Genomic DNA, 27,581 nt, shown 5'->3' on the forward strand with positions numbered 1-27,581 from the left:
GAAGTTAGCAACCCAATCAGGGCTCTGGTGCACTGGCCTTGGGGCGTGCGGTCCGTCGTGCAGACCCCGCCTCCCTGGAAATAAAATATATTTTTTAAGAAATAATTTCAGAAAGAAAATAAAATAAAAACTGGTGAAACACAGGAGGCAACACATCAACGAAATAAATTGTGTAAAATTAAATCGTGATGCAACGTGCTAATTCCAGGTGTGTTTACACTGTCAAAGGTGCAGCTCAGGAAGTATTATGCATATGAGAAATGACAATCAGAACACAAGGTAAGTTGGTTATTACAAATTAGTGGTGTGAGAGAGTCAATATGCATATGGGACAGAATGTAAAAAGGACAAATCCAGACAGAGAAAGTGGAGATTGTGACATTCATGATTTTTTATTGGTATTGTTTAAATAAAATTATAGTGAGTTGAATTATTGAATAGTGTCACTCTTAATTTTCCAAGTCTGATGTGTTGGTCCGGAGATGGTAACGGGCCGAGTTCCCTCCGCTCTCTATCCTGCATACAGGTTCAGGTGAATAATGAGGTGAGGAGATGGTAATGAAAATGAGTAGGGATGATGATGATGATGATGATGATACAACACGTCAAGCTCGGCCTTCCCAATGTGAATTTAAGAGGTAAGTGATACATTTGAAATTGGTAAAAGTCCATGGTGCCGTATGAGTTATGTATAAGGTTGTAATAACATGTTGAATAACTATGATGTAATGTGTTGTGAATTATCTTGTGTGTGATGTGCTGTAATTAATCTATGTGTCATGTAGGTCTGAAATTAAGTTGTCCAGCTCCCCTAGCCAGTGGGAGAAGATAGCACTGGCTGTCTCTGTAGTCCACTGTATGTTGTCAGTTTGTGTTATGAAATCCTGGTCCGGGAAAGCTGAGAAATGTGTATAGTGTTTTATTATGTGATTATTGATTATTGCCAGATTGTGCTGTTCTATTGCTGGTAGATGTGGTGAATGGTTGATAATAGGAACGATTATGGAAGCATTAGGGAAGGCCGAGCAAGCCTTGTTGACCACAGTTCTGAGCTGTTTCACAGAGGTGTTGTGGGGATCCTGAGCCCTGTTATTTAGGTCCACCGAGAGGATCAGCACTTTTGGGTTTCTGTTAATTGGTGTTTTTTCCAGAATCTTCCAGAAATGATAGAAGGAGGCTCCCGGGTAGCTGTCAGCCTGGACAAAAGGGTGGTTAAATTTGGGGATTCTGTGTATGTTTGAATCCCCCAGTATGGCAATTGGTTTATTAATTTTGAATTCCCAGTCCCGCAGCTTGCGGTTGTCTCTGGCCTGATGGTAAGTGGGGTCAGAGGCTGTGTCTGCGCATGCGCCCCGGTGGGGAGAGCCCCTCGGCTCGGTACGTCTCCCCGGCAGGTGTATTTTTGGAATGGGTGAGGAAAGATCAGAGTTGGAATAGTAGTCTGTCATGTTGACTTTTTGACCTAAATTACTCATCATTTCATTTTTCCTCACAGATTCTGTGTTACACCGGGGAGCCGCCTCTGCCTCAGTGGGTGCGCTCTCCCCACCCTGATGTGATCTGGGCGCGGGCGCCGGGAGATGGAAGGTGCCGTTTAATACTGACCCCAGGCCAGACTCTGCATGAACGCAGGTAGGTGTTGGGGTGCTACTGCGGGACTGGGAGCCCTGTGTGTCATTATTGTTTTTTTGAGTAATTATGTTTGTTACTCCAGGCTGACAGCAGTCCTCGGGAGCCATGGCATTCACCGTCCTCTGGGGGCAGCGCCTGTGGGGGGAAGTAGGAGGTGAGTGGTAGTCTGGGACTGGGGTGTTGTCCAGAGGCTGTGGAGAGATGTGGTTAGGCTGAGGAAAAGAGGGCTCCGTGTTAGGCAGGTGAGGAGGGAGGGGAAAAGAAAAATCCTCATCTGAATCACAATATTTCAGGGGGGAGGAAGGGTTAGAAAGAGTGGCTGTGGTGAAGAGCAGATCATGTGCAAATGTAATTGTGTCTGGATCGATTCTGTTGCCGTAGCGTCTAAGAGCCCATTGTGTGGCTACTGTAAACGCCAACTCGTTGCCAGGGGTGTTAAGGAGATGTGTGATTATGTCTTTGTAATGTGCTAATAAAATGTGCATGTTTTGCCATAACCAAGTGAGTGTGTTTTCTTTGAGTGTGTCTGTTGTGTTTTGTGATGGAGAGGATGGTTTTATGAAGCTGGCCAGTTGGAGTGTTTTGCGTAACATCCCTTTAGGAATTTCGCCCTCCTCAAAAAGCCTGCTGTATGTTGTTGTGATGATGTGTGGCTTGTATAAGTTTTAAGTGATGTTTAGCTGCAAAACGGGTGGATGTGTCCAGTGCCTGTTTAATTGGTGTGTGTGTGTTCGTATGTGCGGTGTTGTTTGTGCCGTGTGTGCTGCTGTGTCTGCTTTCCGGTCCGCTCTGTGTGTGGGGAGAAAAAGAAAAAGAGAGAGAGGGAGGGGTCCTGTAAGTTGCAGCCGCGGGTCTGCCTGCTCCCCCCCGACCCCGCTCGTGTCGGGGTCCGCTGCCCTCCGCCCTGTGTGCACCCGTGTGTGTGTGTGACCCACCTGCGTCCATCTCGCTGCATGCGGTTGTTGCGGTTTCTGCGTCATGTCGTTCCGTGTTTCCGGGTTCTCTGTGGAGTAGACTGGGTGGAAAAAGTCTTATTTCTTTTTAATCCAACAGAGGAGGAAGCCGACAGTTGCGGGAGAGGAGGATGAAGCGCTCAGGTAGGCAAGGTGTTCACACCGGGTGCTATTAAAACGTAACTTTTAATGATTTAAATTTAAAAAACCAACGAGGGTCCTGGTTCCGAATAATAAAGAGACTAATTAAAAAGTTTAAGGAGCGGCAGCGGCTCCGCTGACAGAGCAGGATCCCCTGACGTTTCGTGCCTCGCCGGCACTTCTTCAGAGGGGAAATGAAAGGGGGAAAGGGTTAGGGTTAGGGTTAGGGTTAGGGTTACCTGCTGGAGGGCCTGGTGCGGTGGAACGAGAATCGAGGCAGGGCGGCAGTTGAGGGAGGACAGAGGTCGGCGCTGCGTTGCTACAGTGCCCAGCTGCAGCACAGCTTCGACCAGCTGACCCAAGAGCTTCTTGGGCTCACGCTGGTCGACACTTACACCGTGCCCAGGGAGTACACAGGTAAGTCATAAATCTGTCTGAGGTAACGGTAACGTTTAACACCTGTCTTAGGTGTCTGTCATTTAACATCTCCTGACACTCCAGGGACTGATGAGGAGGAAGCGGGGGGGGGGCAGTGATGAAGGGTTCGAGGAGGAGGAGGAGGAGGAGGAAGAGGAGCCAGAGGAGATTCGTCTCCTCGAACACCACAGCGCTCTCCTTCAGTCCTCAAACCTCACCCGCCCCCCCCCGCTTGGACCTAATGGAGGTGCAGCAGGCTGAGGAGGAGGACGTTATCGGGCCAGACGGTCGAGGCAGCTACCAGCACGTCGTGGCCCTGGCCCAGGCCCTCGTGGAACTGCGCCACCGCCGCTACGTCACTCCCAGGCAAGCCAGAGAGGTCACCGCTCTCTGGCTGAAATTGAGTGACTGGGACAAGGCGGCGGTCACATTCCCCCCCCGTCACCAGGACCGGCTCGTCCAGGGCCGATTCAGGACCACCCAGCGGCACGCTCACACACCAGGGGTGGATAGTGTGAAGCGGTAAGCAGTCACAATAAATTTCCAAGCTTTGTTTGGTTCTTGTTCTGTGCTGTCAGTCACTAACTAACTAACTCACTCTCTCTCTCTCTCTCTCTCTCTCTCTCTCTCTCTCTCTCTCTCTCTGTGTGTGTCAATGTAGTGCGGTCCTGGGCAAGGGGGCGGGAGCGGCGCAGTCTCCCGATGTGTCGAGGCTTGTGGAGGCTGTCCTGCTGGACCTCAGCATCCTCCACTGCAGTGAGGGGAGGACGATTGCCGGGGTCCGCATTCATCGCTGGAGTGCCGTCATGAGGGACTATCAAACAATTCGAGAGAATGTTTATAGTTGTGCAGCCCTCATGCAGGCACCCGCATCCAGCTGTATGAGGTCAATCAGCGGACCCTGACGCAATGTTAAGACCTGATCCTTTCTCTCACATCTGATCTGAAGTGGCATTGTGTGTGTGTGTGTGTGTGTGTGTGTGAGAGTGTGTGTGTGTGTGTGTGTGTGTGTGTGTGTGTGTGTGTGTGTGATGTCATGATTACTAATGTGCATTTGTTACATTCTGTTTTTTAAGGCACACCAAGAGGAGCAAGGCGATGATGAGGGACACCATCGCCATTGCAGTCCCGGGGCCCAGCGCTTCCCAGACTGCAGCGGAGCCTCGCCTGCCCCACGGACTGTGCTGCAGCAGCCTGAGCAGCCAGACCAGCCCCTCCAGCACCGCCTGCCTGCGGACGCTTCTGGTCTGGCTGCCACCATCAGAGGGCCGCTGGCCCCGGAGCGATACGACCTCATCGTCGCCAGCTCCTCAACTGCCACCACCTCCTCCTCCTCCTCCTCCTCAGCCACCCCACAAGCCTCCACCAGTGTCAGCGCGGACGCCGTCCGTCCACCAGTGCCAGCGCAGACGCCGTCCCGTCCGCCAGCGCAGAGGCAGGTGTCACCCCCTCCACAGCCACAGCTGCCACTGCTCCACCAGTGTCTAGAAACACTGCCTGGAGGCGCAAGCTCCAGGAGGAGAAAGAGCGTCGTGCCCGGGAGCTGGGAGAATATATGAAACCAGCAAAGAAGGTCTCCCACTTCAACTGCAGGCACTGTGGCCAACCAAAGACGCGGGCGTTTGGCCACAGCCGCTACAAGACGGAGACCTTCTGCTCCCGGGCCGACGGGAAAGGGAGAACTGTGGAGCAGTGGCTGGCAGAGGTGAAGGGGCGTGATGGTGCAGCCCCCCTCCCTGAGCGAACACTTTGTGTGTGTGTGTGTGTGTGAGTGTGTGATGGGGCAGCTCCCCCTCCCTGAGCGAACACTTTGTTTGTGTGTGTGTGTGTGAGTGTGTGTGATGGGGCAGCTCCCCCTCCCTGAGCGAACACTTTGTGTGTGTGTGTGTGAGTGTGTGTGATGGGGCAGCTCCCCTCCCTGAGCGAACACTTTGTTTGTGTGTGTGTGTGTTTGGGAGGGAGGGATTTGTAAATATTGTGTATATAGTGTATTTAGTTAGTCAGTTGTGTTTGTTAAATTAATATTATGTATATAGTTGTCATATATAAGTTATACCTTTTTATTTGTCCCACAATGGGCAAATTCCAATATCTATATAGTTGTATATAGTTGTCTTAATTGTTTTAGTTTAAATAAACTTTTCTTTTTTTAAACCAATGCTTTCTCCTGCTTCTTTCTGCCTTTAAGAAATTAAATAAATATAGGGAAGACTAGGTATCTAGAATAGGTGCCTGATATCAGTAAATCCCCACAAGTTACAGTCACAATACATCATTCCCTCTCCTCACTTGAAACTAGGGTCAAGGGGTCAACCAGGTCAGGTTCAAAGGCTTACTTAGAGACTAGGTGAGAATTGGCCTTTTACAAGTGGACATTGTAAAACAACAGGGGGTGCCGAGGGGCCTTCACTTCTCACCTCCTGGCTTCCTGATTAAAACAACAGGGGGGCTCTTATCTCCTGCGAGAACTTGGGGGTTTGACCGGACTGAGAGAGGGCCGAACTGGTAGGTGTGTCTCCCCCAAGAGGGGTTTCAAAAAAAAGGCAAAAAACAGACAGTCAATTCATTCAAGCATTTTATTTGGACAGAATGGAAGGCAGAAAAGCAAAGCGAAAAACCAGACATGTCACTTCATTAGGTTTGTTACAAATACACTTTTTAAAACTACATATGTGTTTCTATGTACCTTGACTAACAGAGTTCTGTATTGTATTTTATATTTTAGGGGACTACGACTGCACATCCTCCTCATCCTCCTCCTCCTCAGCCTCCTCATCCTCCTCGTCATCCTCCTCCTCCTCCAGCTCCTCTCCTCGACAGCTTCAGGCAGCAGAGCCAGTGGCGGGGACCAGCAAGCCCACCCGTTGCACTGTCTACAGGCGCAAAATTAAAGCGGCAAGGGCCAATACTTTTGTGCTGTGAAAGAGGGCCCTGGAGGACGCACAGTGCAAGAGTGGACCAGGGAACAGCTTGGCCCTGGTGAGCTGCAGAAGCTCCCCAGAACAACAGCCTGGAACCTCAAATGAAGGTATGAGAAACCAGAGAAACCGGGGGGGGAAAGTGAGGAAGCCCCACAAACTGAGGATCTGCCAGCTCTGTGGCCAGCCACAGCAGAAAGACTTTGGCCACAGCCAATATGGGGGAGAGCACTTCTGTGCTCTTTATGAAGGGAAGACTGTGGAGCTGTGGCTGGCTGAGAAGAGGTCAAAAAAACATTAAAATTATCCAACTGTACTGTATCATCCAAGCACCTTATATGTTTCATCTGTTCATTGCACCTTATATTTTTTATTTTTACTTTGGACTGCATTATACTGGTTATTTATACATTTTTTATATTGCATTCTATATTGCTTTTTTTGATGTGTGTGTGTGTGTGTGTGTGTGTGTGTGTGTGTGTTTGTTGTTACTGTGTGTAATGCTGCTTCTACACTGCAATTTCCCTGCTTATGTTATACATTTTTAACCTTTCTAATAAACATTTAATTGATTAAATCCTTGTCTTCTCTATTTAAATATTTTTTAACTTAACTTTTTAAACCTGGAGCCATTCATGAGGCCAAAACCATTCAAATATTAATGTACATTTAACCAAACAAACCTGGAGCCATTCATGAGGCCAAAACCATTCAAATATTAATGTACATTTAACCAAACAGGTCTCGTCGCTTTAAATGCGTGCGGGGCCTTTAATTCTCCGTGTCGCCGCCGTATGATAAGTAGCCATGTGCTCGGGATGACGTAGGACAACAGCTTTTGACTGACACATGTCGAGAGAAGGGGGGGAAAGGGGGGGATCGTTCCAATTCTTTGGCGTTATAATCGGGAGAAATAGAAGGAGAGGCTCTTTGGGGCTGCTTTTTATCACACGAGCCCGGGGAAATGCGGCCGACCCGGGGGCCGGGGGGGCCGGCTGCGCGCGCCGCCCTCGGCGCTCCGCACGGCTCCCTTGCTTCTTCGCGCAATATGACCAGCAATGGTCTCTGTATGCCAGCCAATGAGCAGCAGCCAGTGCTGTCGAGCGTTAGTCGAACGTTGTCAGCTCTGGGCCAATGAGCAGCCAGTGCTGTCGAGCGCTAGTCGAGCGTTGTCAGCTCTGGGCCAATCAGCAGCTCGGATTGTCGAGCGTTAGTCGAGCGTTAGACGTTAACGCCCACCTCTTAACCTCACCGGCTGCCGTATGCGACGGACAGAAATCCCCGTGTGTATTTGAGAGAGCAGTGAGATCTGAGAGAGTGAGTAAAACCAAAATAAATAGAATATTAATGTACTGATATAACACAGCGACCCCACTGTACTGTTACGATGTACTGAATGGAGTTAATGTTTTATTACGTTCTGCCGGCACTCTCTGGTTAGCTTATGCTAATATTGAACGTGGACGTCAGGCGTCCTGTTTACACATTTAAACCATATTTATACTTCGAATTTCGACTCCAAACTGTAGTAACTACATCTACAGGGTCTAAGGAAGATAATCAGGTAGTCTGTTTATAGATTAAATACATTGTGAGAGATCGCCAGCCCTCAGAAAAGTAGTAACTAAAATGACCCCATTCACCTCCTTGTTTTTAGTTAGCAAAATCGCGGCTGGTCTGTTTACACATTTAAACCATATTTACACTTCAAATTTTGACTCCACATCGTTGTACCAGCATCCCAAGGGTCTTAAGAAGTGAGCCAAGTTGTCTCATCACGTTTTTAAAGCGTTTCCAGAGATCGTCAGCTCATCACAGCAGTGGCTAAATGCTCATTCATTTCCAACGCTTAGCATGCTAATAGCGATTTATATGCTAACGCATCTAAAGCACAGTTAAACTTTAAATATCAACTCCACACAATAGCAGTACAACATCCTAGGTCTCAACAAGTAAACACAGTATGGGAATACTATTTTAAACACATTTCACCGATCGGTAATGACATCGGCGGCAGTGCTAACTTACGCTAACGTTACATTGGCTCGCTGTTTCACTGCTAACTGATTACTGTATAATATATAAGCTGCCTTTTCGCTGTAGCACATAATCTGTTTAAAGATTAAATACATTTTGAGAGATCGCCATTATGTAATGTAATGTAACGTAGCTGTAGCTAGGATGCTACAGTATAATTACAACATGTGACGATCTCTGAAAACAAAATTAAAGTATGAAAAGACTATACAGTTAATGTCCTTAGAGCCTTAAGGTTATAATATCACCAGGTGAAATCAAAAGATAAAGTTTAAGTGTATGTTTTATACATTAACAATAAGCCTGTTTGTTTAATGGCTGCCAATGCATAGGGGGCTAACCCTGGGCTCATTATTTACCTGTTGTGTCACGTGATGTTAGTTTGTTAACGGTAATGTTTCAATAGTGAATGTGAAGTACCAGTATATCATTAATCTTATGTGTGATATTCCTGGTAATATAGCAGTTAATATGTAGTTTAACCTGTAATGCTCCTTTAATGCTGTGCTGTGTCATTTCTTGTCATTGTAGAAATGGTTTTTGCAAAACTGCAATTCACAGCCTCGCAGCAGCTTCTCCTGCGGGCCTCTGGTGAGGCGGTGGCCTACATCGCCGCCAAGGGGCCACGCGGGGCCGCCGCTGCTGCGAGGGCCAAGAAGCCGGAGGAGGTGGAGAAGGAGGCACAAGCCCACGTCGTCTCCACGGGCGGTGACCCTGGGAACCACATGCTGGTGCTGAGCTGCCACAGCATCCAGTTTGGGAAGTACCAGGGTCAAACGTTCCGTTGGCTCCTGGAGAACGACGTGGGCTACACGGTACAGTTGGTCGCCAGCCACCAGCGGGAGCGGGAGAAGAGTGCCTCCGACAGCCCCCTTATGGCCAACAAGGACGCTCTCGCCCAGTACTCGTGCACCCACCCGGAGTTCGCTGAACACATAAGATTCCACCGGGCGCACGAGGAGGCCCGGGCTCGTGCCAGTCAGCCCGGGTGTGAGGGCGAGGCCCTTGTTGGCTTTGGGAAGTTTAAAGAGGACACCCTGAAGGACCTGTACGAGTCCTCTGATAAGGACCGCCAAGGGTGAGTGATTGGTGCTACACACAATGGATTGTGAATTGCTGTATGTCATTATTGTTCACTAATGTGATGCCGTCCATGTTGTAGATTTGTCAAGTGGCTTCGAGGGAAGACACTGCACCCTGGGACTGCAATGGACGCCGCCAGGAAGTACATCCTGGGCCGAGACGCGAAGCGGTCGGCAGAGGCGGCAGCTGCGGCTGCTACCCCCCCTCCACCCACCAGCAGCCGCAGCATCAGCAGCAGCGCCCCCACCACCACCAGCAGTGGCCCCAGCAAGGCCGCTGCTTCCACCGCGCTGTAGCCACACAAGCCGATCGCCTCCAAGATCGCCGCCGGCGTCCCATGGGCCCAGGTGAGCTGCAGGCCAAGGTCAGGAAGCTGATGACCACACCTGCACAGCCTGCAGTTCGAGGTAGATCTCTTTCTTTCTCTTTAACACAACAGAGTACAGTTCACTGTACATGATTTACTAACCATTGCCCAACCCCCCCCATAGCGGTGTCTACATCCTTCAGAGACCAGCGCCCCTCGGTTCCGCCGCCGCCCCACGCCACAGAGGTGACGGACGAGGAACTGGTCCAGATGGCCACTGACATAGAAACAGGTAACTGGCACCAAACTGGACGTGTCACATTTGCCATCAATATATATTCTTCTGTCAGTGTGTTTGTATTAACTGTAATTGTTTCATTTACTGGTCGCTACAGCTGATGCTTGAAGGACAAAGGTAGGTTTGGCAGGTAATATAGCCATCTTCGTAGGTGGTAGTGCCATCCTCACTCATGTGGCGGTAATGTAGATTTGATTAAACGCCTTCACATGTCTACTTCCCTTGGCTCTGCTGCATCTTGTAGCACTAAACCTTCTGCCCTAATCACTGGCATACTGCATGTCATCAACACTCAGACTCACTTAGTCTTGTCCCATGACTATCATTGTGCTGAATCTATTTTGTTGTGTGTGACTGTGTCTGAAGCTGACGTACAGGTCCTTCAGACTCTCCCGCTCCCGCTGGTGGTGACGCCTCCATCTCCACCTCCTCCGGCACCGTCGGAGGAGGTGGAGATGGAAGAGGAAGGAGAGGAATGTGGAGCAGCCCGCAGCTCCCACTCCTGCTTCGGCTGAGGTACAACACACACACACACACACACACACACACACCCACCTGTACTCATGGACGCACAACTCAGTGGAGTCGACTGTCAAACTGCATGTAGCACCGACTCAGCCTCCTTACAGTGTGTTTGTTTGTTTGTGTTGTTTTTTTCCTCACAGGCCCGGTTGCCTGAGAGCTGGCGGACAGCTCTCACCGTGGAAGAGCAGGAGTGGATCGGCCGGGAGCTGTTCCAGCCAGACAGCAAGGGGAGGACTAAACTCACCACGGACCTCAAGCTGTGGTGGGATCCCCCTCAGCCCCGGCCGAGTTATACTCAGCCACCCGCCTCACCAGCTGCCTTCTTCGCATGTCGGCTGTTCCTCTGGACGCCCCCTGCGTCTGAGGTAGGCACGCCACCTCTGCATCTCACATCACCACACTGCGCTCTTTTCCTCCCATTCATCTGACTGATTGTTTTCTGTCTCTGCTTGTGTGTCTGCAGGACTACAGAGGACCAGATGACCAGCCGGGGTACCTGGCCGTGGTCCAGTTGGCCACGGCCTTGGTGGGGTTGCGTTTCGAACCGGCCTTGTCCGAGGGGAGGGTAGATGAGCTAATCAGGCTCTACGAGGCCCTGTCAAAATTCGACAGGGACCGAGTAGTTTACCCTCCCCGCTACAGGGACAGGCCAGCTCGGGGGCGCTTCAAGGCAGCGAAGCCTAGCCGCACCAGTATACCTGGTGTGGAGAACATGAGACGGTAAGGCTACACTTCCATCACACGTTTCCCTGACGTACACACGAGCTATTGTAATGTTCACAGCATGCTCATATCCATCATTGTTTTTGTCCGTTGTCCGCAGCTGCCTGGTCGGACAGACCTCTGGACCTGCCAGCAGTCCCAGTGCAAGCCGGCTGGTAGAGGCAGTGTGCATCCAGCTCTGCCGCGTGTGCCCCTCAGGCACCCGTGTGAGCGGTGCCCGGCGGTCGCGGTGGGACAGCATAACTGCTTCGGTACCAGCACATCCGGGACCTTGTGCTGGGCCACCAGAGGCTGATGGCTCGGGCGCCCATCCAGCTCTATGAGCTGAATAGCAGGACCCTCTCGCTGTGGTATGTTTGATGCTTTGGACAGTGTTATATGTTATGGTAATGACATGCTTGAATTACATGCTCTCAAAATTGTACATGTAACTAAAATACTATGTTGAAATCCGTTCTCAGGTTCACCAGGACGCAGCGGGAGAAGGAGATGGCTGTGCTAGCTCCAGGCGTTGCAGCAGAGGGACGACCACCAGCGGTAGCGGGCTCGGCGGCGGCAGCGGTGGCGCCAGCGACAGCAACAGCGGCAGCGCCGGGCCAAGGAGCACCGGCGGTGGATCGTCCTCCGGCAGCAGCAGCAACGGTGGTGCCTGCAGGCCAGGCGACGACAGCAGCGGCAAGGGCGGCGGTAACTCTGGCAGCAGCACCGGCTGTGGCAGCACCGGTGTCTGTGTGCAGACGGCTACTGGCGCCTTTACCGCCTGCCCCCTCAGCTGCTGTCCTGGCCGTACCACCAACAGCTGCTGCAGCAGCTGCAACGGGACCTTTTGCAGCTACACAGCCTCTCCTCCTGGACCTCTCACTGCCCCAGCAGAGTGTGAGGGTGCTCCCCATCCCCCCCCCCATCCCAACGCTCCCTCGGACAACGCCAGCCCCACACGTCCTCCCTTTGCCGCTGGCCGCCGCACGTCACGCCGGCCCTCAGCTGCCTGCACTGCAGCTGCTGCCAGGACAGCAAGGACAACAAGCAGTGCAGGCAGCACCTCCTGCTCCTCCTCCTCAGCCTCTCTCTACGTACAAAACTGAATGGCTGAGGAGGAAGAAGGCCGAGCAGAGGGCAGCGGCACCGCCAGGAACAGGTGTCTCTGCCCGGGCCGGCGTGCCACAAGTACAGAAGTGCAGGAAGTGCGGCCAGCCAAAGCGGAGGGAGACCGGACACACCCGTTACGGCAGTGGACATTTTTGCTCTGCTGCGGCGGGTAAGAGTGTGGAGGACTGGCTGAGGGAGATGAAGGAGAGGGACCAGGGTCGAGACCCGGACTGATTTCGCACTCTTGCTGGGGCAGGTGTATATAGTTGTTTGCAGTGTTGTGTGTGTGTTTTTTTTTAAAAAGACATTGACTTTCCCCTCCACAAGGACCGGGACTTTGCCGCAGTGTGGAGGCTTTCTACCAACACTGGTCCACCCACCCTGCCACAACTCTTCTACAGCACAGTGACACTCTGCTTGGAAAAAAAATGTGTGTCCCATTCACACCTGTATAACACGCTGTCATGCCTCTGTGCTGTTCTGATTCTATGCACTGACAAGTCTTATAGGCCTGCTGTGTGTCTGCTGCCTGTCATATGGTTTAAGGGGGGGAAATCATTGTGTGTCCCATTCACACCTGTATAACACGCTGTCATGCCTCTGTGCTGTTCTGATTCTATGCACTGACAAGTTTTTTTATTTTTTATATTTTGGACATGTGGGTATGTTCATTAATGTGATCACTGTTACATCAGTTACATCCAGTAGCTGCGACGCAAGATATCGGACTGCCATTTGTGCTGGTTCATCTGCTGTTGCCACTGGCTCTGTTGCTGCCAAAAAAAAAATAAAAGCCTTGTATGTACAGGTACTTCACACTGTAATGCCCCTGTGTTATGTATCCATGCATATCTTTGCTGAGCTCTTATACTATGTGTCTGCCTGCTGTGATTGCCTTGTGCCACTGCTCTGTTCTGCATCACCATTTATTATTATTATTATTATTATTATTATTATTATTGGATTGTAGTTTAAATAATCTATTTTGCTCTGTACTTCTGCTGTGTTTGATGTTGTTGTTGTGAAGATGCAGAACACAACAACAATATATTTAATTGATATTTATTTCACTGAAGAAAAAGGGGAAACAAATCATACACAGCATGTAACTTTAATTTATACATAAATAATTTATTTACCCTTTTTTACTGAGAATTGTATTTTATTTGTAAAGCCCTTTCCACACTGATATGCTGCACTGTCCTGTATCCTGGACATCTGACTTCATATTTCAAATAAATTGTCATCATTTTATACTGGTATCATTGTTCTCTTGTCCTATATCAAATTTAAAGCAATAAACACTGATGATACATATTCTCAATAAACACTGATGATACATATTCTCAATAAAATGAAGACACAGGAGATAAACCGTACTGTAAATGAAAAATCCATTTATTATTGCATTGCCTGGCCTTGGAAATATGCAAATTCATTATCATTTATAGACTCTATACAACGGTTCCAAGCATGTTTTAATCATTTTTTTATATTTAGAGAAGACATTTCGACGCTATGCACGCGTTTCGCAGTTTGCCTCCGTCGGGATTCGAACTGGCGAGCGGGAGTGCCGTTCCGCACGTCGACCGCGCGTCTTTTGCGCTCTAGTGCGCATGCGCGGGTGCCGACCAAAACAGAGAAGAACGCTGGGGGAGCGCCTCTGCTCTGGGACAGCCTTCGTCTCTGTACCTGTGTTCCACATAAATGTCCCCACCTACCGATTTCAGAGGCTATCATTGGCTCATGCTCAAATGGAACAGGCCAATGGGTGAAGGCCAGGTCAACCCCATTGGTCTGTTCCATTTGGGTGCTGTGCTGTGATTCGACAGCTCGCCGCATGTCCCGCCCACCCCCAAAGCCACAGCCACGGTCAGTGTCATTCATTCATTCGGACTGAGCGGCGTTTGAGTGAGCGGACGGACGGACATTCACACAATATTATAAGGTTAGACAAACTTTATTGTTTGTAAAATTATGTGCTACATTGAAAAGGCAGCTTATATATTATACAGTAATCAGTTAGCAGTGAAACAGCGAGCCAATGTAACGTTAGCGTAAGTTAGGACTGCCGCCGATGTCATTACCGATCGGTGAAATGTGTTTAAAATAATATTCCCATACTGGGTTTACTTGTTGAGACCTAGGATATTGTACTGCTATTGTGTGGAGTTGATATTTAAAGTTTAACTGTGCTTTAGATGCGTTAGCATATAAATCGCTATTAGCATGCTAAGCGTTGGGAATGAATGAGCATTTAGCCACTGCTGTGATGAGCTGACGATCTCTGGAAACGCTTTAAAAACGTGATGAGACAACTTGGCTCACTTCTTAAGACCCTTGGTATGCTGGTACAACGAGGTGGAGTCAAAATTTGAAGTGTAAATATGGTTTAAATGTGTAAACAGACCAGCCGTGATTTTGCTAGCTAAAAACAAGGAGGTGAATGAGGTCATTTTAGTTACTACTTTTCTGAGGGCTGGCGATCTCTCACAATGTATTTAATCTTTAAACAGACTACCTGATTATCTTCCTTAGACCCTGTAGATGTAGTTACTACAGTTTGAAGTCAAAATTCAAAGTGTAAATATGGTTTAAATGTGTAAACAGGACGCCTGATGTTGAATGTATGTTAATGAATGGGCACAGTATCATTGAGTACAGTAATAGACTGTCAGTAGGATGTAAACAGTGCATGTGTAGCAGATTACTGACTTAAATCTTATTTCTTGTCTTTCTAGAAAATGCAGCCTATTTTCCGCTTTGAGGCAAACCTTGACCTGACCCTGCGGGCCTCTCAGGAGGCGCTGGCCTTGAGCCGCCGCCAGAGGGGGGCCTCTGCCTCTGCCACTGCCCTGGTGGTGGTTAAGACCCCTGAGCTGGTGCGCTCTGAGGCAAGAGACAGGGTGGTGCAGAAGGGAGGTAACCCCACCGATCACCATCAGGTGCTGGCCGAGAGCGAGCTGCAGCTCGGCCAGTACCGTGGTCAGACGTTCCGGTGGCTGCTGGAGAATGACGTGGGATACGCAGTCACCATCTGTGTGTCCCACGAGGGAGAGAGAGACAAAGGGGGCACTAGTCAGCAGAATGCCCTCATGGTGCACAAAGACGCCCTCGTCTCCTACGCCAGGCTGTTCCCGCCGATGGTGGCAGCCATCGACAGGCGTAGGATGCTCGAGGGCAGTCCCCAGACCATGAGGGGCGTGGACGACACGCTGGTGGGGTTCGGTGTTCATAGTGACCTGACCTACAAGACCCTGTACGAGTCGACGGACCGTGAGCGGGCAAGGTAAGTTGTTGTTGTGTCTGTGTGTGTCTGTGTGTGTCTGTGTGTGTCTGTGTGTGTCTGTGTGTGTGTCTGTGTGTGTATCTGTGTGTCTGTGTCTGTGTGTGTCTGTGTGTGTATCTGTGTCTGTGTGTGTATGTCTGTGTGTGTGCGTGACTTTTTTACCCATTGCATTTCTGTTCTCTTTTTTAGCTATGTACAGTTTGTGAGGCAGGCGGCACCCACAGCCAAAGCGTCCAGGTTGGTGGACTTAAAAAAATATGTGCAGGCCCGGGATGCAGAGAAGGCAGCCCTGGCAGCACAACCACCACAACCACCCCTGGACGCTGTTGGTCCCCAGGATGGACCCTCGGATGCTGACCTGCTCGCTGCCGCCATGGAGGTCGACCCGTGCAGGGATGCCCCATCAGCCGTGCCCCCCTTCTCTCTCTCCCAGCCACCGGAACGTCCCCTTCAGGACAACACCTGTGGGGAGAGGTCAGGCCCCGGCGCACAGGTATGCTCAGTGATGACATATTGTGTTGTAGTGTGTGTGTGTCTGTGTTCAGTACACTAACGGTCTGACACTGCTGTGTGTTTCAGCTGCTACCACGTGGCTGGAGGCTGACGCTCCCCGAAGAGCAGCACGACTGGGTGGGCTGGGCACTGTTCAGGAGGGCACCCAACGGGCAGGGTGTCCTCACATCTGAACTCCGCCTGTGGTGGCACCCACCAAGGTGCCCGGCCCCTCTACACCCAGCCACCCGCCACAGCCCACCCCTTTTTCCAGAGTCCCTTTTTCCTGTGGGTGCCCTACAGGATGTGGGCGTACCACCTCCGCTGCCCCATCGTCGCCTGTGGGGGCAAGCTTGCGGGAGCTGGCCTCTACAAGACGGTGAGGAGGGTCTTGGACAGGAGCTGCTGGTACTTCATGGGCACGGAGTACCTGGAATGCAGCTCCTGTCACAAGAAGATGCCGGGATGGTCGCAGGACATCTTGGGACAGCTGGACATGGCCCATCGTGAGCAGTTTCCAGCAGTTCTCACGTACAAGTAAGTAATGTAAACAGTAACAGCAACAGTAATGTATTTCTGTGGTTTTCTCCAGTAACCTCTGATCACCTCTTTCCCCTCCCAGGTTGTCCTGCGACAGAGCTGTGATCGGGCTCATGAAGGAGCGCACTTTGGGCAACAGTGCGTCTCGCCTCCGTGCCTCTCTGGTGGAGCGCACACCAGAGAGTGGATGGCGCGGTCGATGCTGTACCTTTCCGTGCTCCGCAAGCTCGGGTACCGGGCGCTGCGCCGCTGGCGGCGTCGTCGCTCCCAACCATGCACCCGGTGCCCACAGTGCTCTGGCTCATCAACGTCTACGTCAGGGACGCCTTGACGAGGCTCGACGAGACGAGAGCCAGAGTCACTTCCATCTTTGGTGATCTTTTGAAGATGGACTCCACCAAGAAGGTAGGTTTTGTTATCCACCACAGCGTGCCGTGTACCCAGTGTAATGTTTGTTTTGTCATGTGTCTGAATGTTGTTGTGTTGCTGTGTCACACAGATCACCAAAAAGCTTGCGGGCGGTGCTGCCGGGACGGCCGCCTGGGTCACCAACGTCGGCAATGAGTACGGGCAGGTGCTCATGTCCGTCCTCACCGCAGCTGAGGGGGGGCGGACTTGTCGACATGGCATGGTACCGCGAAGCCGGGAAGGCCCCTCCAAGGGTCCTGTACGTGGACCGGGACTGCTGTGCCACCGTGGGACAGTGTCAAACGTCCAAGCTGTTCCACGAGTGGCACGAGCTGGTCGTCAGGCTCGACGTGTGGCACCTCATGCGGCGTTTCGCCAGAGGGGTGACCACCGACAGCCACCAGCTCTACGGCCTCTTCATGGCGAGGCTCTCCTTCGCCATTTTTGAGTGGGACGCCGAAGACGTGTCCCGCCTGAGAGGAGCCAAGCAGTCCGAGGAGGGGAGGGACGCCCAGGAGGTCAAGCTGTCCGCCAAGGAGCTCGCCCGTCACTGCCGGCGCCGCACCAGGGGTGCAGTGGAGACGGAGCGGCTGGTCCAAGAGGTGCTGGACACCCTGGCACGTGGGACAGCATGGGCGTCCCTTTGATCGACCGCGCCCGAATGGAGGAGATCTGGAGCACGCTGCGCCGACACCTCGACTGAATCCAGGACCCTGCGGGAGTGGACCTCTACACCAAGACGGGAGAGCTCACCAAAGGCGGGGTGAGGCTCCCCGTCTACCCGGTGCGGCCGAGGCTCCACTTCCCTGGAATCGTTCCACCTGCACCTGTGCCGCTTCATCCCAGGTAAGTACATGTGTGGTTTACAACACAGACTCAATTATGTATTTGTGTGTTTATTTGTCCTCACACTAACTGTGTTGCTTTGTTTCTGCTTAGGACAATCTGCAAGTGATGTACACTTCCAGGTGTACCTGCTGGAGGGCCTGGTGCGGTGGAACGAGAATCGAGGGAGGACAGAGGTCGGCGCTGCGTTGCTACAGTGCCCAGCTGCAGCACAGCTTCGACCAGCTGACCCAAGAGCTTCTTGGGCTCACGCTGGTCGACACGTACACCATGCCCAGGGAGTACACAGGTAAGTCATAAATCTGTCTGAGGTAACGGTAACGTTTAACACCTGTCTTAGGTGTCTGTCATTTAACATCTGTGTCTCTGTGTGCCCACAGGGGAACTCATTGGGGTGGAGTACCTGTTCTCCCAGACGGGCGCTGTGCTGCAGAAGGACCTGGATGATCCTGACGCTCCAGGAGGGACTGATGAGGACGAAGCCGGGGGGGGGGTGGGGGGGCAGTGATGAAGAGTTCGAGGAGGAGGAACCAGAGGAGATTCGTCTCCTCGAACACCACAGCGCTCTCCTTCAGTCCTCAAACCTCACCCGCGTGGACCAAATGGAGGTGCAGCAGGCTGGGGGGAGGAGGGAGGAGGAGGAGGAGGAGGAGGATGTTATCGGGCCAGGTGGAGGCAGCTACCAGCACGTCGTGGCCCTGGCCCAGGCCCTCGTGGAACTGCGCCACCGCCGCTACGTCACTCCCAGGCAAGCCAGAGAGATCACCGCTCTCTGGCTGAAGTTGAGTGATTGGGACAAGGCAGCGGTCAAATTCCCCCCCCCCCCGTCACCAGGGCCGGCTTGTCCAAGGCCGATTCCGGACCACCCAGCGGCACGCTCACATGCCAGGGGTGTGGATAGTGTGAAGCGGTAAGCAGTCACAATAAATTTCCAAGCTTTTTTTGGTTCTTGTCCTGTCCTGTCAGTCACTAATTAACTCACTGACTCACTCTCTCTCTCTCTCTCTCTCCTCTCTCTCTCTCTGTCTATGTAGTGCGGTCCTGGGCAAGGGGGCGGGAGCGGCGCAGTCTCCCGATGTGTCGAGGCTTGTGGAGGCTGTCCTGCTGGACCTCAGCATCCTCCACTGCAGCGAGGGCAGGAAGATTGCCGGGGTCTGGATTCCTCGCTGGGGTGCCGTCATGAGGGACTATCTAACAATTCGCGAGAATGTTTATAGTTGTGCAGCCCTCATGACGAGCACCCGCATCCAGCTACATGATGTCAATCGGCGGACCCTGACGCAATGGTAAGACCTGATCCTTTCTCTCACATCTGATTTGAAGTGGCACTGTGTGAGTGTGTGTGTGTGATGTCATGATTACTAATGTGCATTTGTTACATTCTGTTTTTTTAAGGCACAACCAGAGGAGCAAGGCCATGATGAGGGACACCATCGCCATTGCAGTCCTGGGGCCCAGCACTCCCCAGACTGCAGCGGAGCCCCTGCCTGCCCCACCGACTGTGCTGCAGCAGCCTGAGCAGCCAGACCAGCCCCTCCAGCACCGCCTGCCCACGGACGCTTCTGGTCCTGGACCTCATCGTCGCCAGCTCCTCCACTGCCTCCTCCTCCTCCTCATCAGCCACCCCACAAGCCTCCAGCGCGGACGCCGTCCTGTCCACCAGCGTCAGCGCGGAGGCCGGTGACATCCCCTCCACAGCCACAGCTGCCACTGCTCCACCAGTGCCAAGGAACACCGCCTGGAGGCGCAAGCTCCAGGAGGAGAAAGAGCGTTGTGCCGGGAGCTGGGAGAACACTTAAAACCAGCAAAGAAGGTCTCCCACTTTAACTGCAGGCGCAGTGGCCAACCGAAGACGCGGGCGTTTGGCCACAGCCGCTACAAGAAGGAGACCTTCTGCTCCCGGGCCGAGGGGAAAGGGAGAACTGTGGAGCAGTGGCTGGCAGAGGTGAAGGGGCGTGATGGAGCAGCCCCCCCTGCCTGAGCGAACACTTCACTTTGTGTGTGTGTGTGTGTGTGAGTGAGTGATGGGGCGGCTCCCCCTCTCTGAGCGAACGCTTTGTGTGTGTGTGTGTGTGTGTGTGTGTGTGTTTGGGAGGGAGGGATTTGTAAATATTGTGTATATAGTGTATTTAGTTTGTCAATTATGTTTGCTAAATAAATATTGTGTATATAGTTGTCTTATATAAGATATTCCTTTATTTGTCCCACAATGGGGAAATTCCAATATATATCTATATAGTTGTATATTGCTGTCTTAATTGTTTTTGTTTTAAATAAACTTTTCTTTTTTAAACCAATGCTTTCTCCTGCTTCTTTCGGTCTTTAAGAAATTAAATAAATATAGGGAAGACTAGGTATCTAGACTAGGTGCCTGATATCACTAAATTCCCACAGGTAACAGTCACACAATACATCATTCCCTCTCCTCACTTAAAACTAGGGTCAAGGGGTCAACCCAGGGTCAGGTTCAAAGGTTTACCTAGAGACTAGGTGAGAATGGGCCTCAAATGGACACTGTAAAACAACAGGGGGTGCTGAGGGTTTAGTTGGACAGAATGGAAGGCAGAAAAGCAACGCGGAAAACCAAACACGTCACTTCATTAGGTTTGTTAGAAATATACTTTGTTAAACTGCATCTGTGTTTCTATGTACCTTGACTAACAGAGTTCTGTATTGTATTTGTATTTAAGTGGACTACGACTGCACATCCTCCTCCTCCTCCTCCTCCAGCTCCTCTCCTTGACGGCTTCAGGCAGCAGAGCCAGTGGCGGGGACCAGCAAGCCCACCCGTTGCACTGTGTACAGGCGCAAAATTAAAGCGGCAAAAGACAAAAAAGTCCTCCAAAGTACCAGGGGAAAGCCACAGCACAAACCTGGTGACCCCTGCAACATCCGTGGCCAAGCATGCACGGTGGATGGTGGCCACACTTACCTCAAGGGCCAATACTTTTGTGCTGTGGAAGAGGGCCCTGGAGGACGCACAGTGCAAGAGTAGATCAGGGAACAGCTTGGCCCTGGTGAGCTACAGAAGCTCCCCAGAACAACAGCCTGGAACCTCAAACAGAGGCATGAGAAACCAGAGAAACCAGGTGGGAAAGTGAGGAAGCCCCACAAACTGCGGATCTGCCAACTCTGTGGCCAGCCACAGCAGAAAGACTTTGGCCACAGCCAATATGGGGGAGAGCACTTCTGTGCTTTCTATGAAGGGAAGACTGTGGAGCTGTGGCTGGCTGAGAAGAGTTTAAAAAGACATTAAAAGTTTTTTTTTTTAAATATTTACTGTACTATTATCCAAGCACCTTATATGTTTCATCTGTTCACTGCACCTTATATTTTTTATTTTTAGTTTGCACTGCAATTATACTGGTTATTTATCCATTTTTTATATTGCATTCTATGTTGATTTTTTTGATATGTCTGTGTGTTGTTACTGTGTGTAATGCTGCTGCTACATTGCACTTTCCCAGCTTATCTATTATACATTTTGACCATTCCTAATAAATATTGAATTGATTAAAACCTTGTCATGTCTATTTAAATACTTTTTAACTTGACTTTTTAAACCTGGAGCCATTCAGGAGGCCAAAACGATACAAATATTAATGCACATTTAACAAAACAGGTCTCCTTGCTTTAAATGCGTGCAGGTGCCTTTAATTCGCCATATGATAAGTAACCATGTGCTCGGGATGACGTCGAACAACAGCTGAGAAAAGAAGCTTTTTCATTTAAGCTGCCATTGTCTTCCAGAAGCACCTATCTGCCAGTTTCCACCTCAGGAAGCTTCACAGCGGTGACTAGTACATTATAGAGTGGTTTGGTGTGGCTCTCTCACTTAGTTTGGCTGTAATGCACAAAACTATTAAAAGTGACTTTTTTGCGTTCCCCATGTAATTCTGGCTTTTTCCTGTTTCACATGCAATTCTGTGGGACTTTGGTGTTTTTCCACCTAAGTGTGCTGAATGAGCTTCTCAGGCTGAGAAAACAAGCTTTTTCACACAAGCTGCCATTCTCTTCTGGAAGCACCTATCTGCCAGTTTCCACCTTAGGAAGCTTCACAGCGGTGACTTGTACATTATAGAGTGGTTTTCTGTGTTCCAAATGCAGTTACGCTTTTTCGACAAAAGAGGGCACACTTGACCACAGAATAATTCATTCTGGACTTGCAAAGCTTCACAGTGGCATAATTAAAGTGATGCATAAGTGGTTTGATGTGGCTCTCTCACTTAGTTTGGCTCTAATGGACAAAACTATTAAAAGTGACTTTTTTGCGTTTCCCATGTAATTCTGGCTTTTTCCTGTTTCACAGTGCAATTCTGTGGGACTTTGGTGTTTTTCCACCTAAGTGTGCCAGGCTGAGAAACCAAGCTTTTTCACACAAGCTGCCATTCTCTTCCAGAAGCACCTATCTGCCAGTTTCCACCTCAGGAAGCTTCACAGCGGTGAATTGTACATTATAGAGTGGTTTTCTGTCTTCCAAATGCAGTTACGCTTTTTCGACAAAAGAGGGCACACTTGACCACAGAATAATTCATTCTGGACTTGCAAAGCTTCACAGTGGCATAATTAAAGTGATGCATAAGTGGTTTGGTGTGGCTCTCTCACTTAGTTTGGCTGTAATGAACAAAAATATTAAAATTGACTTTTTTGCTTTTCCCATGTAATTCTGGCTTTTTCCTTTTTCACATGCAATTCTGTGGGACTTTGGTGTTTTTCCAACTAAGTGTGCTGAATGAGCTTCTCAGGCTGAGAAAACAAGCTTTTTCACACAAGCTGCCATTCTCTTCCAGAAGCACCTATCTGCCAGTTTCCACCTCAGGAAGCTTCACAGCGGCGACTTGTACATTATAGAGTGGTTTGGTGTGGCTCTCTCACTTAGTTTGGCTGTAATGGACAAAACTATTAAAAGTGACTTTTTAGCGTTTCCCATGTAATTCTGGCTTTTTCCTGTTTCACATGCAATCGAGCCCCGGACTGATTTCGCACTCTTGCTGGGGCAGGTGTATATAGTTGTTTGCAGTGTTGTGTGTGTGTGTTTTTTTTTAAAAGACATTGACTTTCCCCTCCACAAGGACCGGGACTTTGCCGCAGTGTGGAGGCTTTCTACCAACACCGGTCCACCCACCCTGCCACAACTCTTCTACAGCACAGTGACACTCTGCTTGGAAAAAAAATGTGTGTCCCATTCACACCTGTATAACACGCTGTCATGCCTCTGTGCTGTTCTGATTCTATGCACTGACAAGTCTTATAGGCCTGCTGTGTGTCTGCTGCCTGTCATATGGTTTAAGGGGGGAAATCATTGTGTGTCCCATTCACACCTGTATAACACGCTGTCATGCCTCTGTGCTGTTCTGATTCTATGCACTGACAAGTTTTTTTATTTTTTATATTTTGGACATGTGGGTATGTTCATTAATGTGATCACTGTTACATCAGTTACATCCAGTAGCTGCGACGCAAGATATCGGACTGCCATTTGTGCTGGTTCATCTGCTGTTGCCACTGGCTCTGTTGCTGCCAAAAAAATAAAAAGCCTTGTATGTACAGGTACTTCACACTGTAATGCCCCTGTGTTATGTATCCATGCATATCTGTGCTGAGCTCTTATACTATGTGTCTGCCTGCTGTGATTGCCTTGTGCCACTGCTCTGTTCTGCATCACCATTTATTATTATTATTATTATTATTATTATTGGATTGTAGTTTAAATAATCTATTTTGCTCTGTACTTCTGCTGTGTTTGATGTTGTTGTTGTGAAGATGCAGAACACAACAACAATATATTTAATTGATATTTATTTCACTGAAGAAAAAGGGGAAACAAATCATACACAGCATGTAACTTTAATTTATACATAAATAATTTATTTACCCTTTTTACTGAGAATTGTATTTTATTTGTAAAGCCCTTTCCACACTGATATGCTGCACTGTCCTGTATCCTGGACATCTGACTTCATATTTCAAATAAATTGTCATCATTTTATACTGGTATCATTGTTCTCTTGTCCTATATCAAATTTAAAGCAATAAACACTGATGATACATATTCTCAATAAACACTGATGATACATATTCTCAATAAAATGAAGACACAGGAGATAAACCGTACTGTAAATGAAAAATCCATTTATTATTGCATTGCCTGGCCTTGGAAATATGCAAATTCATTATCATTTATAGACTCTATACAACGGTTCCAAGCATGTTTTAATCATTTTTTTATATTTAGAGAAGACATTTCGACGCTATGCACGCGTTTCGCAGTTTGCCTCCGTCGGGATTCGAACTGGCGAGCGGGAGTGCCGTTCCGCACGTCGACCGCGCGTCTTTTGCGCTCTAGTGCGCATGCGCGGGTGCCGACCAAAACAGAGAAGAACGCTGGGGGAGCGCCTCTGCTCTGGGACAGCCTTCGTCTCTGTACCTGTGTTCCACATAAATGTCCCCACCTACCGATTTCAGAGGCTATCATTGGCTCATGCTCAAATGGAACAGGCCAATGGGTGAAGGCCAGGTCAACCCCATTGGTCTGTTCCATTTGGGTGCTGTGCTGTGATTCGACAGCTCGCCGCATGTCCCGCCCACCCCCAAAGCCACAGCCACGGTCAGTGTCATTCATTCATTCGGACTGAGCGGCGTTTGAGTGAGCGGACGGACGGACATTCACACAATATTATAAGGTTAGACAAACTTTATTGTTTGTAAAATTATGTGCTACATTGAAAAGGCAGCTTATATATTATACAGTAATCAGTTAGCAGTGAAACAGCGAGCCAATGTAACGTTAGCGTAAGTTAGGACTGCCGCCGATGTCATTACCGATCGGTGAAATGTGTTTAAAATAATATTCCCATACTGGGTTTACTTGTTGAGACCTAGGATATTGTACTGCTATTGTGTGGAGTTGATATTTAAAGTTTAACTGTGCTTTAGATGCGTTAGCATATAAATCGCTATTAGCATGCTAAGCGTTGGGAATGAATGAGCATTTAGCCACTGCTGTGATGAGCTGACGATCTCTGGAAACGCTTTAAAAACGTGATGAGACAACTTGGCTCACTTCTTAAGACCCTTGGTATGCTGGTACAACGAGGTGGAGTCAAAATTTGAAGTGTAAATATGGTTTAAATGTGTAAACAGACCAGCCGTGATTTTGCTAGCTAAAAACAAGGAGGTGAATGAGGTCATTTTAGTTACTACTTTTCTGAGGGCTGGCGATCTCTCACAATGTATTTAATCTTTAAACAGACTACCTGATTATCTTCCTTAGACCCTGTAGATGTAGTTACTACAGTTTGAAGTCAAAATTCAAAGTGTAAATATGGTTTAAATGTGTAAACAGGACGCCTGATGTTGAATGTATGTTAATGAATGGGCACAGTATCATTGAGTACAGTAATAGACTGTCAGTAGGATGTAAACAGTGCATGTGTAGCAGATTACTGACTTAAATCTTATTTCTTGTCTTTCTAGAAAATGCAGCCTATTTTCCGCTTTGAGGCAAACCTTGACCTGACCCTGCGGGCCTCTCAGGAGGCGCTGGCCTTGAGCCGCCGCCAGAGGGGGGCCTCTGCCTCTGCCACTGCCCTGGTGGTGGTTAAGACCCCTGAGCTGGTGCGCTCTGAGGCAAGAGACAGGGTGGTGCAGAAGGGAGGTAACCCCACCGATCACCATCAGGTGCTGGCCGAGAGCGAGCTGCAGCTCGGCCAGTACCGTGGTCAGACGTTCCGGTGGCTGCTGGAGAATGACGTGGGATACGCAGTCACCATCTGTGTGTCCCACGAGAGGGAGAGAGAGACAAAGGGGGCACTAGTCAGCAGAATGCCCTCATGGTGCACAAAGACGCCCTCGTCTCCTACGCCAGGCTGTTCCCGCCGATGGTGGCAGCCATCGACAGGCGTAGGATGCTCGAGGGCAGTCCCCAGACCATGAGGGGCGTGGACGACACGCTGGTGGGGTTCGGTGTTCATAGTGACCTGACCTACAAGACCCTGTACGAGTCGACGGACCGTGAGCGGGCAAGGTAAGTTGTGTGTGTGTGTGTGTGTGTGTGTGTGTGTGTGTGTGTGTGTGTGTGTGTGTGTGTGTGTGTCTGTGTGTGTGTCTGTGTGTGTATCTGTGTGTCTGTGTCTGTGTGTGTCTGTGTGTGTATCTGTGTCTGTGTGTGTATGTCTGTGTGTGTGCGTGACTTTTTTACCCATTGCATTTCTGTTCTCTTTTTTAGCTATGTACAGTTTGTGAGGCAGGCGGCACCCACAGCCAAAGCGTCCAGGTTGGTGGACTTAAAAAAATATGTGCAGGCCCGGGATGCAGAGAAGGCAGCCCTGGCAGCACAACCACCACAACCACCCCTGGACGCTGTTGGTCCCCAGGATGGACCCTCGGATGCTGACCTGCTCGCTGCCGCCATGGAGGTCGACCCGTGCAGGGATGCCCCATCAGCCGTGCCCCCCCTTCTCTCTCTCCCAGCCACCGGAACGTCCCCTTCAGGACAACACCTGTGGGGAGAGGTCAGGCCCCGGCGCACAGGTATGCTCAGTGATGACATATTGTGTTGTAGTGTGTGTGTGTCTGTGTTCAGTACACTAACGGTCTGACACTGCTGTGTGTTTCAGCTGCTACCACGTGGCTGGAGGCTGACGCTCCCCGAAGAGCAGCACGACTGGGTGGGCTGGGCACTGTTCAGGAGGGCACCCAACGGGCAGGGTGTCCTCACATCTGAACTCCGCCTGTGGTGGCACCCACCAAGGTGCCCGGCCCCTCTACACCCAGCCACCCGCCACAGCCCACCCCTTTTTCCAGAGTCCCTTTTTCCTGTGGGTGCCCTACAGGATGTGGGCGTACCCCCTCCGCTGCCCCATCGTCGCCTGTGGGGGCAAGCTTGCGGGAGCTGGCCTCTACAAGACGGTGAGGAGGGTCTTGGACAGGAGCTGCTGGTACTTCATGGGCACGGAGTACCTGGAATGCAGCTCCTGTCACAAGAAGATGCCGGGATGGTCGCAGGACATCTTGGGACAGCTGGACATGGCCCATCGTGAGCAGTTTCCAGCAGTTCTCACGTACAAGTAAGTAATGTAAACAGTAACAGCAACAGTAATGTATTTCTGTGGTTTTCTCCAGTAACCTCTGATCACCTCTTTCCCCTCCCAGGTTGTCCTGCGACAGAGCTGTGATCGGGCTCATGAAGGAGCGCACTTTGGGCAACAGTGCGTCTCGCCTCCGTGCCTCTCTGGTGGAGCGCACACCAGAGAGTGGATGGCGCGGTCGATGCTGTACCTTTCCGTGCTCCGCAAGCTTCGGGTACCGGGCGCTGCGCCGCTGGCGGCGTCGTCGCTCCCAACCATGCACCCGGTGCCCACAGTGCTCTGGCTCATCAACGTCTACGTCAGGGACGCCTTGACGAGGCTCGACGAGACGAGAGCCAGAGTCACTTCCATCTTTGGTGATCTTTTGAAGATGGACTCCACCAAGAAGGTAGGTTTTGTTATCCACCACAGCGTGCCGTGTACCCAGTGTAATGTTTGTTTTGTCATGTGTCTGAATGTTGTTGTGTTGCTGTGTCACACAGATCACCAAAAAGCTTGCGGGCGGTGCTGCCGGGACGGCCGCCTGGGTCACCAACGTCGGCAATGAGTACGGGCAGGTGCTCATGTCCGTCCTCACCGCAGCTGAGGGGGGGCGGACTTGTCGACATGGCATGGTACCGCGAAGCCGGGAAGGCCCCTCCAAGGGTCCTGTACGTGGACCGGGACTGCTGTGCCACCGTGGGACAGTGTCAAACGTCCAAGCTGTTCCACGAGTGGCACGAGCTGGTCGTCAGGCTCGACGTGTGGCACCTCATGCGGCGTTTCGCCAGAGGGGTGACCACCGACAGCCACCA

General features: G+C 50.4%; 5 protein-coding genes across 12 annotated transcripts in view; all 5 read left to right on the forward strand.

Moving 5' to 3' along the window:
* Positions 1-53: 53 nt before the first annotated feature.
* On the forward strand, positions 54-4,869 carry LOC127360982 (serine/arginine repetitive matrix protein 1-like). Of its 2 annotated transcripts, XM_051395545.1 has the most exons (6): positions 54-638; positions 1,496-1,632; positions 1,715-1,786; positions 2,686-3,665; positions 3,805-4,029; positions 4,220-4,869. In XM_051395545.1, the coding sequence occupies exons 4-6, from the start codon at positions 3,262-3,264 to the stop codon at positions 4,629-4,631; spliced, it is 1,041 nt and encodes a 346-aa protein (XP_051251505.1). In that variant the 5' UTR covers positions 54-638; positions 1,496-1,632; positions 1,715-1,786; positions 2,686-3,261; the 3' UTR covers positions 4,632-4,869. The 2 variants fall into 2 exon arrangements, with proteins under 2 accessions (XP_051251505.1, XP_051251504.1); XM_051395544.1 differs by having other exon boundaries at positions 54-1,632.
* A 2,441-nt stretch (positions 4,870-7,310) lies between these two features.
* LOC127360985 (uncharacterized) lies at positions 7,311-10,283 on the forward strand. 6 transcript variants are annotated; one of them, XM_051395558.1, is made up of 6 exons: positions 7,311-7,378; positions 8,630-9,176; positions 9,261-9,588; positions 9,673-9,780; positions 9,884-9,903; positions 10,153-10,283. In XM_051395558.1, the coding sequence occupies exons 2-3, from the start codon at positions 8,632-8,634 to the stop codon at positions 9,475-9,477; spliced, it is 762 nt and encodes a 253-aa protein (XP_051251518.1). In that variant the 5' UTR covers positions 7,311-7,378; positions 8,630-8,631; the 3' UTR covers positions 9,478-9,588; positions 9,673-9,780; positions 9,884-9,903; positions 10,153-10,283. The 6 variants fall into 6 exon arrangements, with proteins under 6 accessions (XP_051251518.1, XP_051251517.1, XP_051251515.1 ...); XM_051395557.1 differs by having other exon boundaries at positions 9,673-9,903; XM_051395555.1 differs by having other exon boundaries at positions 9,884-10,283.
* Positions 9,519-11,591, forward strand: LOC127360980 (uncharacterized). Its single transcript, XM_051395542.1, has 8 exons — positions 9,519-9,588; positions 9,673-9,752; positions 10,153-10,190; positions 10,236-10,302; positions 10,452-10,676; positions 10,775-11,031; positions 11,135-11,384; positions 11,496-11,591. The coding sequence occupies exons 1-7, from the start codon at positions 9,519-9,521 to the stop codon at positions 11,355-11,357; spliced, it is 960 nt and encodes a 319-aa protein (XP_051251502.1). The 3' UTR covers positions 11,358-11,384; positions 11,496-11,591.
* Positions 11,592-15,569: 3,978 nt separating this feature from the next.
* Positions 15,570-27,581, forward strand: part of LOC127360984 (uncharacterized) — a 33,340-nt gene continuing 21,328 nt past the window's right edge. The window contains exons 1-2 of one of the 2 annotated variants that reach the window (XM_051395546.1): positions 15,570-15,905; positions 26,317-26,766. The gene's annotated coding sequence lies outside the window, so the exon portion shown is untranslated. Of the gene's footprint in view, positions 15,906-26,155; positions 26,231-26,316; positions 26,767-27,581 lie in introns of those variants that run through there. The other variant, XM_051395547.1, reaches the window with a different exon arrangement.
* Positions 17,484-27,581, forward strand: part of LOC127360981 (uncharacterized) — a 33,206-nt gene continuing 23,108 nt past the window's right edge. Inside the window, exons 1-2 of the mRNA XM_051395543.1 lie at positions 17,484-17,489; positions 18,352-18,608. Coding sequence (XP_051251503.1) covers positions 17,484-17,489; positions 18,352-18,608 — 263 coding nt within the window. The remainder of the gene's footprint in view (positions 17,490-18,351; positions 18,609-27,581) is intronic.

The sequence above is a fragment of the Dicentrarchus labrax genome, unplaced genomic scaffold, assembly GCF_905237075.1.
Source record: "Dicentrarchus labrax unplaced genomic scaffold, dlabrax2021, whole genome shotgun sequence".
Taxonomy (NCBI): Eukaryota; Metazoa; Chordata; class Actinopteri; family Moronidae; genus Dicentrarchus; species Dicentrarchus labrax.

What these genes read in the sequence shown, in the direction of transcription:
- LOC127360982 (XM_051395544.1), top strand. Translation starts at nt 3,262, where the DNA reads ATGAAGGGTTCGAGGAGGAGGAGGAGGAGGAGGAAGAGGAGCCAGAGG. An exon ending in GGGGTGGATAGTGTGAAGCG is followed by an intron (nt 3,666 to 3,804) that starts GTAAGCAGTCAC and finishes GTGTCAATGTAG; the next exon opens with TGCGGTCCTGGGCAAGGGGG. An exon ending in CCCGCATCCAGCTGTATGAG is followed by an intron (nt 4,030 to 4,219) that starts GTCAATCAGCGG and finishes CTGTTTTTTAAG; the next exon opens with GCACACCAAGAGGAGCAAGG.
- LOC127360985 (XM_051395553.1), top strand. Translation starts at nt 8,632, where the DNA reads ATGGTTTTTGCAAAACTGCAATTCACAGCCTCGCAGCAGCTTCTCCTG. An exon ending in TCTGATAAGGACCGCCAAGG is followed by an intron (nt 9,177 to 9,260) that starts GTGAGTGATTGG and finishes TCCATGTTGTAG; the next exon opens with ATTTGTCAAGTGGCTTCGAG.
- LOC127360980 (XM_051395542.1), top strand. Translation starts at nt 9,519, where the DNA reads ATGGGCCCAGGTGAGCTGCAGGCCAAGGTCAGGAAGCTGATGACCACA. An exon ending in AGACTCTCCCGCTCCCGCTG is followed by an intron (nt 10,191 to 10,235) that starts GTGGTGACGCCT and finishes CCGTCGGAGGAG; the next exon opens with GTGGAGATGGAAGAGGAAGG. An exon ending in CCACTCCTGCTTCGGCTGAG is followed by an intron (nt 10,303 to 10,451) that starts GTACAACACACA and finishes TTTTCCTCACAG; the next exon opens with GCCCGGTTGCCTGAGAGCTG.